This window comes from Heptranchias perlo, chromosome 2 (assembly GCF_035084215.1).
Source record: "Heptranchias perlo isolate sHepPer1 chromosome 2, sHepPer1.hap1, whole genome shotgun sequence".
Lineage (NCBI taxonomy): Eukaryota > Metazoa > Chordata > Chondrichthyes > Hexanchiformes > Hexanchidae > Heptranchias > Heptranchias perlo.
In genome coordinates, this window is record NC_090326.1 from 171,480,797 (window position 1) to 171,496,920 (window position 16,124).

The window sequence follows — 16,124 nt, forward strand, 5'->3', positions numbered from 1 at the left end:
AGTGTGACGGGGGTGAGAGTGACTCACTCTGGGTCAGTCCCAGTGTTAGCAGTGTGTCGGGGGTGAGAGTGACTCACTCTGGGTCAGTCCCGGTGTGAGCAGTGTGTCGGGGGTGAGAGTGACTCACTCTGGGTCAGTCCCGGTGTGAGCAGTGTGTCGGGAGTGAGAGTGACTCACTCTGGGTCAGTCCCAGTGTGAGCAGTGTGTCGGGGGTGAGAGTGACTCACTCTGGGTCAGTCCCAGTGTTAGCAGTGTGTCGGGAGTGAGAGTGACTCACTCGGTCAGTCCCGGTGTGAGCAGTGTGTCGGGAGTGAGAGTGACTCACTCGGTCAGTCCCGGTGTGAGCAGTGTGTCGGGGGTGAGAGTGACTCACTCGGTCAGTCCCGGTGTGAGCAGTGTGTCGGGGGTGAGAGTGACTCACTCGGTCAGTCCCGGTGTGAGCAGTGTGTCGGGGGTGAGAGTGACTCACTCTGGGTCAGTCCCGGTGTGAGCAGTGTGTCGGGGGTGAGAGTGACTCACTCTGGGTCAGTCCCGGTGTGAGCAGTGTGTCGGGGGTGAGAGTGACTCACTCTGGGTCAGTCCCGGTGTGAGCAGTGTGTCGGGGGTGAGAGTGACTCACTCTGGGTCAGTCCCAGTGTGAGCAGTGTGTCGGGGGTGAGAGTGACTCACTCTGGGTCAGTCCCGGTGTGAGCAGTGTGTCGGGGGTGAGAGTGACTCACTCTGGGTCAGTCCCAGTGTGAGCAGTGTGTCGGGGGTGAGAGTGACTCACTCGGTCAGTCCCGGTGTGAGCAGTGTGTCGGGGGTGAGAGTGACTCACTCGGTCAGTCCCGGTGTGAGCAGTGTGTCGGGGGTGAGAGTGACTCACTCGGTCAGTCCCGGTGTGAGCAGTGTGTCGGGGGTGAGAGTGACTCACTCTGGGTCAGTCCCAGTGTGAGCAGTGTGTCGGGGGTGAGAGTGACTCACTTGGTCAGTCCCGGTGTGAGCAGTGTGTCGGGGGTGAGAGTGACTCACTCTGGGTCAGTCCCGGTGTGAGCAGTGTGTCGGGGGTGAGAGTGACTCACTTGGTCAGTCCCGGTGTGAGCAGTGTGTCGGGGGTGAGAGTGACTCACTCTGGGTCAGTCCCGGTGTGAGCAGTGTGTCGGGGGTGAGAGTGACTCACTCTGGGTCAGTCCCGGTGTGAGCAGTGTGTCGGGGGTGAGAGTGACTCACTCTGGGTCAGTCCCAGTGTGAGCAGTGTGTCGGGGGTGAGAGTGACTCACTCTGGGTCAGTCCCGGTGTGAGCAGTGTGTCGGGGGTGAGAGTGACTCACTCTGGGTCAGTCCCGGTGTGAGCAGTGTGTCGGGGGTGAGAGTGACTCACTCTGGGTCAGTCCCGGTGTGAGCAATCTGTGGGTCTGCCTGTCACTCTGCTGGTTGGCACCGTACTGAAGGTGGTCAGAGGTGTAAAATGCAGGCTCTGCCCATCGCCCGGCCCCACCAGACCCAAGAGGAGTCTCACTGACCTGAAGTGCTGCCGTCATCCATGTACATCAGCTCATCCAGGAGATCTGGAGACTAAATGAAGAAAAAGCACAGCATGAGAATTAATTACACAATCCCCTGTCCTCTCCACCAGACAGACACAGACAGATTGTCCCGTCCCCTCTCCGCCAGACAGACAATCCCGTCCCCTCTCCACCAGACCGACACAGACAGACTGTCCAGTCCCCCCTCCAACAGACAATCCCGTCCCCTCTCCACCAGACCGACACAGACGGACTGTCCAGTCCCCCCTCCAACAGACAGACAATCCCGTCCCCTCTCCACCAGACCGACACAGACGGACTGTCCAGTCCCCCCTCCAACAGACAGACAATCCCGTCCCCTCTCCACCAAACCAACACAGACGGACTGCCCCGTCCCCTCTCCATCAGACAGACTGTCCCGTCCCCTCTCCGCCAGACAGACAATCCCGTCCCCTCTCCACCAGACCGACACAGACGGACTGTCCAGTCCCCCCTCCAACAGACAGACAATCCCGTCCCCTCTCCACCAGACCGACACAGACGGACTGTCCAGTCCCCCCTCCAACAGACAGACAATCCCGTCCCCTCTCCACCAAACCAACACAGACGGACTGCCCCGTCCCCTCTCCATCAGACAGACTGTCCCGTCCCCTCTCCGCCAGACAGACAGTCCGCTCTCCGCAAGACAGACTGTCCCGTCCCCTCTCCGCCAGACAGACTGTCCCGTCCCCTCTCCGCCAGAGACTGTCCCGTCCCCTCTCCGCCAGACAGACTGTCCCGTCCCCTCTCCACCAGACAGACTGTCCCGTCCCCTCTCCGCCAGACAGACTGTCCCGTCCCCTCTCCGCCAGACAGACTGTCCCGTCCCCTCTCCGCCAGACAGACTGTCCCGTCCCCTCTCCGCCAGACAGACTGTCCCGTCCCCTCTCCGCCAGACAGACTGTCCCGTCCCCTCTCCGCCAGACAGACTGTCCCGTCCCCTCTCCGCCAGACAGACTGTCCCGTCCCCTCTCCGCCAGACAGACTGTCCCGTCCCCTCTCCGCCAGACAGACTGTCCCGTCCCCTCTCCGCCAGACAGACTGTCCCCTCTCCGCCAGACAGACTGTCCCGTCTCCGCCAGACAGACAGTCCCGTCCCCTCTCCGCCAGACAGACAGTCCCGTCCCCTCTCCGCCAGACAAGACAGACGGACTGCCCCCGTCCCCTCTCCACGGACGGACTGCCCCCGTCCCCTCTCCACGGACGGACTGCCCCGTCCCCTCTCCACGGACGGACTGCCCCGTCCCCTCTCCACGGACGGACTGCCCCCGTCCCCTCACCACGGACGGACTGCCCCCGTCCCCTCTCCACGGACGGACTGCCCCCGTCCCCTCTCCACGGACGGACTGCCCCGTCCCCTCTCCACGGACGGACTGCCCCCGTCCCCTCTCACGGATGGACTGCCCCCGTCCCCTCTCCACGGACGGACTGCCCCGTCCCCTCTCCACGGACGGACTGCCCCCGTCCCCTCTCCACGGACGGACTGCCCCCGTCCCCTCTCCACGGACGGACTGCCCCCGTCCCCTCTCCACGGACGGACTGCCCCGTCCCCTCTCCACGGACGGACTGCCCCCGTCCCCTCACCACGGACGGACTGCCCCCGTCCCCTCTCCACGGACGGACTGCCCCCGTCCCCTCTCCACGGACGGACTGCCCCGTCCCCTCTCCACGGACGGACTGCCCCCGTCCCCTCTCACGGATGGACTGCCCCCGTCCCCTCTCCACGGACGGACTGCCCCGTCCCCTCTCCACGGACGGACTGCCCCCGTCCCCTCTCCACGGACGGACTGCCCCCGTCCCCTCTCCACGGACGGACTGCCCCCGTCCCCTCTCCACGGACGGACTGCCCCCGTCCCCTCTCCACGGACGGACTGCCCCATTCCTCCAATTAGAGGGTGAAAAAGTTGGTTCTCAAACAAGCGTACTGAGCTTGAATAAAGGAGACTATGATGGTATGAGAGCGGAATTGATTAAAGTGGACTGGGAAAATAGATTAAAGGGTAAGACGGTACATGAGCAGTGGTGTTCATTTAAGGAGTTATTTTACAACTTTCAAAATAAATATATTCCACTGAGGAAAAAAGGGTGTAAAAGAAATGACAGCCATCCGTGGCTAAGTAAAGAAATTAAGGACAGTATCCGACTAAAAACAAGGACATATAAGGTAGCCAAACTTAGTGGGAGGATAGAAGATTGGGAAGTCTTCAAAAGACAGCAAAAAGTAACCAAAGGATTGATTAAGAAAGGGAAGATAGATTATGAAAATAAATTAGCAAAAAATATAAAAACAGATAGCAAGAGTATCTATGGTTATATAAAAAGAAAAAGGGTGGCTAAGGCAAACGTAGGTCCCTTAGAGGATGAGACCAGGAAATTAATGGTGGGAAACATGGAGATGGCAAAAATGCTGAACAAATATTTTGTTTCAGTCTTTACAGTAGAGGACACTAAGAATATCCCAACAGTGAACAAACAGGGGGCTCGAGGAGCTAAATATGATTAAAATCACTAAGGAATTGGTACTCAGTAAATTAATGGGACTCAAGGCGGATAAATCCCCTGGACCTGATGGCTTACATCCTAGGGTCTTGAGGGAAGTAGCAGTAGGGATTGTGGATGCTTTGGTAATAATTTTCCAAAATTCTCTGGAATCGGCAAAGGTCCCGGCAGATTGGAAAACTGCTAATGTAACACCCTTATTTTAAAAGGGTAGTAGGCAGAAGGCTGGAAATTATAGACCAGTTAGCCTAACATCTGTGGTGGGTAAAATTTTGGAGTCTATTATTAAGGAGATAGTGGCGGAACATTTGGATAAACATAATTTAATAGGACAAAGTCAGCATGGCTTTATGAAGGGGAAGTCATGTCTGACAAATTTGCTTGAGTTCTTTGAGGACATAACGTACAGGGTGGATAAAGGGGAACCAGTGGACGTAGTGTATTTAGACTTCCAGAAGGCATTTGACAAGGTGCCACATAAAAGATTATTGTTCAAGATAAAGAATCACTGGATTGGGGGTAATATTCAGGCATGGGTGAAGGATTGGTTATCTAACAGGAAGCAGAGAGTTGGGATAAATGGTTCATTCTTGGACTGGCAACCAGTAGCCAGTGGTGTTCCGCAGGGGTCGGTGCTGGGTCCCCAACTCTTTACAATCTATATTAACGATTTGGAGGAGGGGACTGAGTGTAACATATCAAAGTTTGCAGATGATACAAAGATGGGACTGGGACAGCCATAGCATTAGGGGCTTGGATGGAGAGAAATTTGTTGAGTGTATTCAGGAGGAATTTCTCATTCAGTACGTGGATGGCCCGACGAGAGAGGGGGCAAAACCTGACCTCCTCTTGGGAAATAAGGAAGGGCAGGTGACAGAAGTGTTAGTGAGGGATCTCTTTGGGGCCAGTGATCATAATTCCATTAGTTTTAAGATAGCTATGGAGAATGATAGGTCTGGCCCAAAAGTTAAAATTCTAAATTGGGGAAAGGCCAATTTTGATGGTATTAGACAGGAACTTTCAGAAGTTGATTGGGAGAGTCTGTTGGCAGGCAAAGGGACGTCTGGTAAGTGGGAGGCTTTCAAAAGTGTGTTAACCAGGGTTCAGGGTAAGTACATTCCTTATAAAGTGAAGGGCAAGGCTGGTAGAAGTAGGGAACCTTGGATGACTCGGGAGATTGAGGCCCTCGTCAAAAAGGAGGCATATGACATGCATAGGCAGCTGGGATCAAGTGGATCCCTTGAAGAGTATAGAGATTGCCGGAGTAGAGTTAAGAGAGAAATCAGGAGGGCAAAAAGGGGACATGAGATTGCTTTGGCAGATAAGGCAAAGGAGAATCCAAAGAGCTTCTACAAATACGGGATCTTGATAAATTGGGCCAGTGGGCCGATGAATGGCAGATGGAGTTTAATTTAGATAAATGTGAGGTGATGCATTTTGGTAGATCGAATCGGGCCAGGACCTACTCCGTTAATGGTAGGGCGTTGGGGAGAGTTATAGAACAAAGAGATCTAGGAGTACAGGTTCATAGCTCCTTGAAAGTGGAGACACAGGTGGATAGGGTGGTGAAGAAGGCATTCGGCATGCTTGGTTTCATTGGTCAGAACATTGAATACAGGAGTTGGGATGTCTTGTTGAAGTTGTACAAGACATTGGTAAGGCCACACTTGGAATACTGTGTACAGTTCTGGTCACCCTATTATAGAAAGGATATTATTAAACTAGAAAGAGTGCAGAAAAGATTTACTAGGATGCTACCGGGACTTGATGGTTTGACTTACAGGGAGAGGTTGGATAGACTGGGACTTTTTTCCCTGGAGAGTAGGAGGTTAAGGGGTGATCTTATAGAAGTCTATAAAATAATGAGGGGCATAGATAAGGTAGATAGTCAAAATCTTTTCCCAAAGGTCGGGGAGTCTATAACGAGGGGACATAGATTTAAGGTGAGAGGGGGGAGATACAAAAGGGTCCAGAGGGGCAATTTTTTCACTCAAAGGGTGGTGAGTGTCTGGAACGAGCTGCCAGAGGCAGTAGTAGAGGCGGGTACAATTTTGTCTTTTAAAAAGCATTTGGACAGTTACATGGGTAAGATGGGTACAGAGGGATATGGGCCAAGTGCAGGAAATTGGGACTAGCTTAGTGGTATATACTGGGCGACATGGACATGTTGGGCCGAAGGGCCTGTTTCCATGTTGTTAACTTCTATGATTCTATGAAAGTAGAGAGTGAGGAGGACATAAAAAACCTACAAGGGGATATAGACAGGCTGGGTGAGTGGGCGGAGATTTGGCAGATGCAATACAATATTGGAAAATGTAATGTTATGCACTTTGGCAGGAAAAATCAGAGAGCAAGTTATTATCTTAATGGCGAGAAACTGGAAAGTACTGCAGTACAAAGGGATCTGGGGGTCCTGGTGCAAGAAGATCAAAAAGTTAGTATGCAGGTGCAGCAGGTGATCAAGAAGGCCAACGGAATGTTGGCTTTTATTGCTCGGGGGATAGAATATAAAAACAGGGAGGTATTGCTGCAGTTATATAAGGTATTGGTGAGACCGCACCTGGAATACTGCATACAGTTTTGGTGTCCATACTTAAGAAAAGACATACTTGCTCTCGAGGCAGTACAAAGAAGGTTCACTCGGTTAATCCCGGGGATGAGGGGGTGGACATATGAGGAGAGGTTGAGTAGATTGGGACTCTACTCATTGGAGTTCAGAAGAATGAGAGGCGATCTTATTGAAACATATAAGATTGTGAAGGGGCTTGATCGGGTGGATGCGGTAAGGATGTTCCCAAGGATGGGTGAAACTAGAACTAGGGGGCATAATCTTAGAATAAGGGGCTGCTCTTTCAAAACTGAGATGAGGAGAAACTTCTTCACTCAGAGGGTGGTAGGTCTGTGGAATTTGCTGCCCCAGGAAGCTGTGGAAGCTACATCATTAAATAAATTTAAAACAGAAATAGACAGTTTCCTCGAAGTAAAGGGAATTAGGGGTTACGGGGAGCGGGTAGGAAATTGGGCATGAATTTAGATTTGAGGTTAGGATCAGATCAGCCATGATCTTATTGAATGGCGGAGCAGGCCCGAGGGGCCGATTGGCCTACTCCTGCTCCTATTTCTTATGTTCTTATGTCCCCTCTCCACGGACGGACTGCCCCCGTGCCCTCTCCACGGACGGACTGCCCCCGTGCCCTCTCCACGGACGGACTGCCCCCGTCCCCTCTCCACGGACGGACTGCCCCGTCCCCTCTCCACGGACGGACTGCCCCCGTCCCCTCTCCACGGACGGACTGCCCCCGTCCCCTCTCCACGGACGGACTGCCCCCGTCCCCTCTCCACGGACAGACTGCCCCCGTCCCCTCGCCACAGACGGACACAGACAGACTGTCCCGTCTCCAGTGACGGACATATACTGTCCAGTCCCCTCCCCACTAACCCCAGACAGAGACATGTGACATTAAGTCACGCTACTCAAATACGTGCCAAGGAGTTCCACATTCAATGAATTATGCTGTGCATTGTTGGGTGAGTAAAAGTGTAACCAAGATCCCACAAAGAGCACTGAGAAAGGCTGGTTCATCTCTTTTTGGAGCTGTGGGTTGAGGAAGGAACGTTGGCCCCAGACACCGGGAAAACTTCCACACACTCGTTCAAATTGTACTGTGCGATTTCGAACATCCACCGGAACTGTTAAACGGAACCTCGGTTTAACGTCACATCTGAAGGTCCGACAGTGCAGCGCTCCCTCAGTACTGACCCTCCGACAGTGCAGCGCTCCCTCAGTACTGACCCTCCGACAGTGCGGCGTCCCTCAGTACCGACCCTCCGACAGTGCAGCGCTCCCTCAGTACCGACCCTCCGACAGTGCGGCGCTCCCTCAGTACTGACCCTCCGACAGTGCAGCGCTCCCTCAGTACTGACCCTCCGACAGTGCAGCGCTCCCTCAGTACTGACCCTCCGACAGTGCAGCGCTCCCTCAGTACTGACCCTCCGACAGTGCAGCGCTCCCTCAGTACTGACCCTCCGACAGTGCAGCGCTCCCTCAGCACTGACCCTCAGACAGCGCAGCGCTCCCTCAGTACTGACCCTCTGACAGTGCAGCGCTCCCTCAGTACTGACCCTCCGACAGTGCAGCGCTCCCTCAGTACTGACCCTCCGACAGTGCAGCGCTCCCTCAGTACTGACCCTCCAACAGTGCAGCGCTCCCTCAGTACTGACCCTCCGACAGTGCAGCACTCCCTCAGTACTGACCCTCCGACAGTGCAGCTCTCCCTCAGTACTGACCCTCCGACAGTGCAGCTCTCCCTCAGTACTGACCCTCCGACAGTGCGGCGCTCCCTCAGTACTGACCCTCCAACAGCGCAGCGCTCCCTCAATACTGCACTGCAGTGTCAATCTGGACTATTCCGCTTGTTTCGCTCCTGGTTGCTGTTGACAGTCCCTGATGGAGATGATGAGCGCTCAGTGCTCCTGCTCTGTTCACTGCAGAGCTACACAGAATTACATGGAATTTTCAGGACAATCACAGGCCGTTCAGCCCAATTGGTCTATTCCAGTGTTTATGCTCCACATGAGCTTCCTCGCAAACTACTTCATATAACCTCATCACCATATCCTTCTATTCCTTTCTCCCTGATGTGTTTATCTAGCTTGTTGTGGGGAAAATGCTGGAGTCTATAATTAAGGATAGGGTGACTGAACACCTCGAGAATTTTCAGTTAATCAGAGAGAGCCAGCATGGATTTGTGAAAGGTAGGTCGTGCCTGACAAACCTGATTGAATTTTTTGAAGAGGTGACTAAAGTGGTGGACAGGGAAATGTCAATGGATGTTATTTATATGGACGTCCAGAAGGCATTTGATGAGGTCCCACATAAGAGACTGTTAGCTAAGATAGAAGCCCATGGAATCGAGGGAAAAGTACGGACTTGGTTAGGAAGTTGGCTGAGCGAAAGGCGACAGAGAGTTGGGATAATGGGCAGGTACTCACATTGGCAGGATGTGACTAGTGGAGTCCCGCAGGGATCTGTCTTGGGGCCTCAATTATTCACAATATTTATTAACAACTTAGATGAAGGCATAGAAAGTCTCATATCTAAGTTTGCCGATGACACAAAGATGGCATTGTAAGCAGTGTAGATGAAAATATAAAATTACAAAGGGATATTGATTGATTAGGTGAATGGGCAAAACTGTGGCAAATGGAATTCAATGTAGACAAATGTGAGGTCATCCACTTTGGATCAAAAAAGGATAGAACAGGGTACTTTCTAAATGGTAAAAAGTTAAAAACAGTGGATGTCCAAAGGGACTTAGGGGTTCAGGTACATAGATCATTGAAGTGTCATGAACAGGTGCAGAAAATAATCAAGAAGGCTAATGGAATGCTGGCCTTTATATCTCGAGGACTGGAGTACAAGGGGGCAGAAGTTATGCTGCAGCTATACAAAACCCTGGTTAGACCGCACCTGGAGTACTGTGAGCAGTTCTGGGCACCGCACCGTCAGAAGGACAATGGCCTTGGAGGGAGTGCAGCGTAGGTTTACTAGAATGATACCCGGACTTCAAGGGTTAAGTTACGAGGAGAGATTACACAAATTGGGGTTGTATTCTCTCGAGTTTAGAAGTTAAGGGGTGATCTGATCGAAGTTTATAAGATATTAAGGGGAACGGATAGGGTGGATAGAGAGAAACTATTTCCGCTGGTTGGGAATTCTAGGAGTAGGGGGCACAGTCTAAAAATTAGAGCCAGACCTTTCAGGAGTGAGATTAGAAAACATTTCTACACACAAAGGGTGGTAGAAGTTTGGAACTCTCTTCCGCAAACGGCAATTGATACTAGCTCAATTGCTAAATTTAAATCTGAGATAGATAGCTTTTTGGCAACCAAAGGTATTAAGGGATATGGGCCAAAGGCAGGTATATGGAGCTGGATCACAGATCAGCCATGATCTTATCAAATGGCGGAGCAGGCACGAGGGGCTGAATGGCCTACTCCTGTTCCTATGTTCCCCTGAATTACTCCTTGTGGGAGCGAGTTCCACATTCTCACTGCTCTCTGGGTAAAGAAGTTTCTCCTGAATTCCCGATTGGCTTTATTAGTAACTATCTTATAGTTATGGCCCTTAGTTCGGGACTCCCCCACAAGTGGAAATATCTTCTCTACCTCAACCCTATCAAACCCTTTCATAATCTTGAAGACCTCTATCGGGTCACCTAAACAACAACAACCTGCATTTATTTTGCGCCTTTAATGTAGTAAAACGGCCCAAGGCGCTTCACAGGAGCGATTATCAAACAAAATTTGACACCAAGCCACATAAGGAGATATTAGGACAGGTGACCAAAAGCTTGGTCAAAGAGGTAGGTTTTAAGGAGCGTCTTAAAGGAGGAGAGAGAGGCGGAGAGGTTTAGGGAGGGAATTCCAGAGCTTAGGGGCTGAAGGCACGGCTGCCAATGGGGGAGCGATTAAAATCGGGGGCGCACAAGAGGCCGGAATTGGAGGAGTGCAGAGATCTCGGAGGGTTGTAGGGCTGGAGGAGGTTACAGAGATAGGGAGGGGCGAGGGCCTTGTAGGGATTTGAACACAAGGATGAGAATTTTAAAATGGAGGCGTTCCTGGACCGGGAGCCAATGTAGGTCAGCGAGCGCAGGGGGTGATGGGTGAACGGGACTTGGTGCGAGTTAGGATACAGGCAGCAGAGTTTTAGATGAGCTCAAGTTTATGGAGGGTGGAAGATGGGAGGCCGGCCTGGAGAGCATTGGAATAGTCCAGTCTGGAGGTAACAAAGGCGCGGATGAGGGTTTCAGCAGCAGATGAGCTGAGGTGGGGGCGGAGACGGGCGATGCTATGGAGGTGGAAGTAGGTGGTCTCGGTGATGGAGCGGATATGTGGTCAGAAGCTCATCTCAGGGTCAAATAGGAGGCCGAGGATGTGATCGGTCTGGTTCAGCCTCAGACAGTGGCCGGGGAGAGGGATGGAGTCGGTGGCGAGGGAACGGAGTTTGTGGCGGGGACCATGGCTTCGGGCTTCCCGATATTTAGTTGGAGGAACTTTTTGCTCATCCAGTACTGGATGTTGGACAAGCAGTGTGAGAAATCAGAGAAACTGGGGGGGTCGAGGGAGGTGGTGGTGAGGTCGAGCTGGATGTCGTCAGCGTACACTTGGAATCTGACGTCGTGTTTTCAGATGATGTCACCGAGGGCCAGCCTATAGATTAGAAATAGGAGGGGCCAAGGATAGATCCTTGGGGGACTCCAGAGGTAACGGAGCGGGAGCGGGAAGAGGAACCATTGTGGGTGATTCTCTGGCTATGACTGGATGGATAAGAATGGAACCAGGTGAGGACAGTCCCACTTCTCAGCCTTTTCTGTTGTTGAGAGAAGAGCCCCAGCCTGTTTGGCCTTTCGAGTATCCTGAGGTCATGAAATTCATTCCAAGCCCTGTGTCTGATCCACAAGAGTGCCAGGAACACGATAGCAACAAGCACATGCCAATCCAACCCACAGGACACCAAGAGAGCTTTCCACAAAGCAACAGTGTTGAGCAAGGCCCATACCCCATGCCTGTTAGCATGCTATCCCTTAGCACCATGCTGATGGCAAGCAATGCCCCCTCCCCTAACACAGCACGCTGGACAATACAAGGACCAAGAGGCAGCTGGCTCCAACCACAATGGCACTGGTGAGGCACGCAGCATGCAGCCGGTACCTGGATATCGTAAACTGGTTTGGAAGATGGGATAGCTGCAAACTGCCGATAATCAAACTTCTTTTCTGACCAGGACTGTAAGGTACAGTAAAGAGGAATGAGGACAAGACGTAGCAACATCCAAAACTACTCTGTGGGTAGAACAGGTTAGAAAGGTGCAAGGAACACACGCATGCAGAGTCACAGCGCGAGGACACAGACGCTTGGAGGCACAGCGCACAGGCGCGCGCACGCACACACACGCGTCAAGGCACAGGCACCCACACGCACAAAGACGCACGCGCACAGGCACAAAGACGCACGCGCACAGGCACCCACACGCGCAAAGGCACAGGCACCCACACGCGCAAAGACGCACGCGCACACGCACAAAGACGCACGCGCACAGGCACCCACACGCGCAAAGGCACAGGCACACACCCGTGCGCGCACAAAGACGCACGCGCACACACACGCGCAAAGGCACAGGCACACACCCGTGCGCGCACAAAGACGCACACACGGTCGGGTTGTGGACACCAGCAACCTGAACATCAGTGGGAGGCTGCTCTTACTGCAAGTCCCAGGGATCCTCCTGAGAGCTGGGGATAGGGGACAGGGGAGAGTCCGGAGAGAGCTGGGGACAGGGGAGAGTCCGGAGAGAGCTGGGGACAGGGGAGAGTCCGGAGAGAGCTGGGGACAGGGGAGAGTCCGGAGAGAGCTGGGGACAGGGGAGAGTCCGGAGAGCTGGGGACAGGGGAGAGTCCGGAGAGAGCGGGGGACAGGGCAGAGTCCGGAGAGAGCGGGGGACAGGGCAGAGTCCGGAGAGAGCGGGGGACAGGGCAGAGTCCGGAGAGAGCGGGGGACAGGGGAGAGACCGGAGAGAGATGGGGAACAGGGGAGAGTCCGGAGAGAGATGGGGAACAGGGGAGAGTCCGGAGAGAGATGGGGACAGCGCAGAGTCCGGAGAGAGCTGGGGACAGCGCAGAGTCCGGAGAGAGCTGGGGAACAGGGCAGAGTCCGGAGAGAGCTGGGGAACAGGGGAGAGTCCGGAGAGAGCTGAGGACAGGGCAGAGTCCGGAGAGAGCTGGGGAACAGGGGAGAGTCCGGAGAGAGCTGGGGAACAGCGCAGAGTCCGGAGAGAGCTGGGGAACAGGGGAGAGTCCGGAGAGAGCTGGGGACAGCGCAGAGTCCGGAGAGAGCTGGGGAACAGGGCAGAGTCCGGAGAGAGCGGGGGACAGGGCAGAGTCCGGAGAGAGCTGGGGAACAGGGGAGAGTCCGGAGAGAGCTGGGGACAGCGCAGAGTCCGGAGAGAGCGGGGGACAGGGCAGAGTCCGGAGAGAGCGGGGGACAGGGCAGAGTCCGGAGAGAGCGGGGGACAGGGCAGAGTCCGGAGAGAGCTGGGGAACAGGGGAGAGTCCGGAGAGAGCGGGGGGCAGGGGAGAGTCCGGAGAGAGCTGGGGACAGGGGAGAGTCCGGAGAGAGATGGGGAACAGGGGAGAGTCCGGAGAGAGATGGGGAACAGGGGAGAGTCCGGAGAGATCTGGGGAACAGGGGAGAGTCCGGAGAGAGCTGAGGACAGGGGAGAGTCCGGAGAGAGCTGGGGACAGGGGAGAGTCCGGAGAGAGCTGGGGAACAGGGGAGAGTCCGGAGAGAGCTGGGGAACAGGGGAGAGAACGGAGAGAGCTGGGGAACAGGGGAGAGTCCGGAGAGAGCTGGGGAACAGGGGAGAGTCCGGAGAGAGCTGGGGAACAGGGGAGAGTCCGGAGAGAGCTGGGGAACAGGGGAGAGTCCGGAGAGAGCTGGGGACAGGGGAGAGTCCGGAGAGAGATGGGGAACAGGGGAGAGTCCGGAGAGAGCTGGGGACAGGGCAGAGTCCGGAGAGAGCTGGGGACAGGGGAGAGTCCGGAGAGAGCTGGGGAACAGGGGAGAGTCCGGAGAGAGCTGGGGACAGGGGAGAGTCCGGAGAGAGATGGGGAACAGGGGAGAGTCCGGAGAGAGATGGGGAACAGGGGAGAGTCCAGAGAGAGCTGGGGACAGGGGAGAGTCTGGAGAGAGATGGGGAACAGGGGAGAGTCCGGAGAGAGCGGGGGACAGGGCAGAGTCCGGAGAGAGATGGGGAACAGGGGAGAGTCCGGAGAGAGATGGGGAACAGGGGAGAGTCCGGAGAGAGCGGGGGACAGGGGAGAGTCCGGAGAGAGCGGGGGACAGGGGAGAGTCCGGAGAGAGCTGGGGACTGGGGAGAGTCCGGAGAGAGCTGGGGACAGGGCAGAGTCCGGAGAGAGCTGGGGAACAGGGGAGAGTCCGGAGAGAGCTGGGGACAGGGCAGAGTCCGGAGAGAGCTGGGGAACAGGGGAGAGTCCGGAGAGAGATGGGGAACAGGGGAGAGTCCGGAGAGAGATGGGGAACAGGGGAGAGTCCGGAGAGAGCTGGGGACAGGGGAGAGTCCGGAGAGAGCTGGGGACAGGGGAGAGTCCGGAGAGAGCTGGGGACAGGGGAGAGTCCGGAGAGAGCTGGGGACAGGGGAGAGTCCGGAGAGAGCTGGGCACAGGGGAGAGTCCGGAGAAAGCTGGGGACAGGGGAGAGTCCGGAGAAAGCTGGGGACAGGGGAGAGTCCGGAGAGAGATGGGGAACAGGGGAGAGTCCGGAGAAAGCTGGGGACAGCGGAGAGAACGGAGAGAGCTGGGGACAGGGGAGAGTCCGGAGAGAGATGGGGAACAGGGGAGAGTCCGGAGAGAGCTGGGGACAGGGGAGAGTCCGGAGAGAGCTGGGGACAGGGGAGAGTCCGGAGAGAGCTGGGGACAGCGGAGAGAACGGAGAGAGCGGGTGACAGGGGAGAGAACGGAGAGAGCGGGGGACAGGGGAGAGAACGGAGAGAGCGGGGGACAGGGGAGAGAACTGAGAGAGCGGGGGACAGGGGAGAGAACTGAGAGAGCGGGGGACAGGGGAGAGAACGGAGAGAGCGGGGGACAGGGGAGAGAACGGAGAGAGCGGGGGACAGGGGAGAGAACGGAGAGAGCGGGGGACAGGGGAGAGAACGGAGAGAGCGGGGGGCAGGGGAGAGAACGGAGAGAGCGGGGGGCAGGGGAGAGAACGGAGAGAGCGGGGGACAGGGGAGAGAACGGAGAGAGCGGGGAACATGGGAGAGAACGGAGAGAGCGGGGGACAGGGGAGAGAACGGAGAGCGGGGGACAGGGGAGAGTCCGGAGAGAGCTGGGGACAGGGGAGAGTCCGGAGAGAGCTGGGGACAGTCCGGAGAGAGCTGGGGACAGGGGAGAGTCCGGAGAGAGCGGGGGACAAGGGAGAGTCCGGAGAGAGCGGGGGACAGGGGAGAGTCCGGAGAGAGCGGGGGACAGGGGAGAGTCCGGAGAGAGCGGGGGACAGGGGAGAGTCCGGAGAGAGCTGGGGACAGGGGAGAGTCCGGAGAGAGCTGGGGACAGGGGAGAGTCCGGAGAGAGCTGGGGACAGGGGAGAGTCCGGAGAGAGCTGGGGACAGGGGAGAGTCCGGAGAGAGATGGGGAACAGGGGAGAGTCCGGAGAGAGCTGGGGACAGGGGAGAGTCCGGAGAGAGCTGGGGACAGGGGAGAGTCCGGAGAGAGCTGGGGACAGTCCGGAGAGAGCTGGGGACAGGGGAGAGTCCGGAGAGAGCAGGGGACAGGGGAGAGTCCGGAGAGAGCTGGGGACAGGGGAGAGTCCGGAGAGAGCTGGGGACAGGGGAGAGTCCGGAGACGGCGGGGGACAGGGGAGAGTCCGGAGAGAGCTGGGGACAGGGGAGATTCCGGAGAGAGCTGGGGACAGGGGAGAGTCCGGAGAGAGCTGGGGACAGGGGAGAGTCCGGAGAGAGCTGGGGACAGGGGAGAGTCCGGAGAGAGCTGGGGACAGGGGAGAGTCCGGAGAGAGCTGGGGACAGTCCGGAGAGAGCTGGGGACAGGGGAGAGTCCGGAGAGAGCAGGGGACAGGGGAGAGTCCGGAGAGAGCTGGGGACAGGGGAGAGTCCGGAGAGAGCTGGGGACAGGGGAGAGTCCGGAGACGGCGGGGGACAGGGGAGAGTCCGGAGAGAGCTGGGGACAGGGGAGATTCCGGAGAGAGCTGGGGACAGGGGAGAGTCCGGAGAGAGCTGGGGACAGGGGAGAGTCCGGAGAGAGCTGGGGACAGGGGAGAGTCCGGAGAGAGCTGGGGACAGGGGAGAGTCCGGAGAGAGCTGGGGACAGGGGAGAGTCTGGAGAGAGCTGGGTACAGGGGAGAGAACGGAGAGAGCTGGGGACAGGGGAGAGTCCGGAGAGAGCTGGGGACAGGGGAGAGTCCGGAGAGAGCGGGGGACAGGGGAGAGAACGGAGAGAGCTGGGGACAGGGGAGAGTCCGGAGAGAGCTGGGGACAGGGAAGAGTCCG

The 16,124-nt window shown here is 56.1% G+C and overlaps 1 protein-coding gene across 1 annotated transcript in view; it reads right to left on the reverse strand.

Moving 5' to 3' along the window:
* Positions 1 to 16,124, reverse strand: part of scrib (scribble planar cell polarity protein) — a 296,559-nt gene that overhangs the window by 11,184 nt on the left and 269,251 nt on the right. Inside the window, 2 exon segments of the mRNA XM_067996625.1 lie at positions 1,502 to 1,553; positions 11,756 to 11,830. Coding sequence (XP_067852726.1) covers positions 1,502 to 1,553; positions 11,756 to 11,830 — 127 coding nt within the window.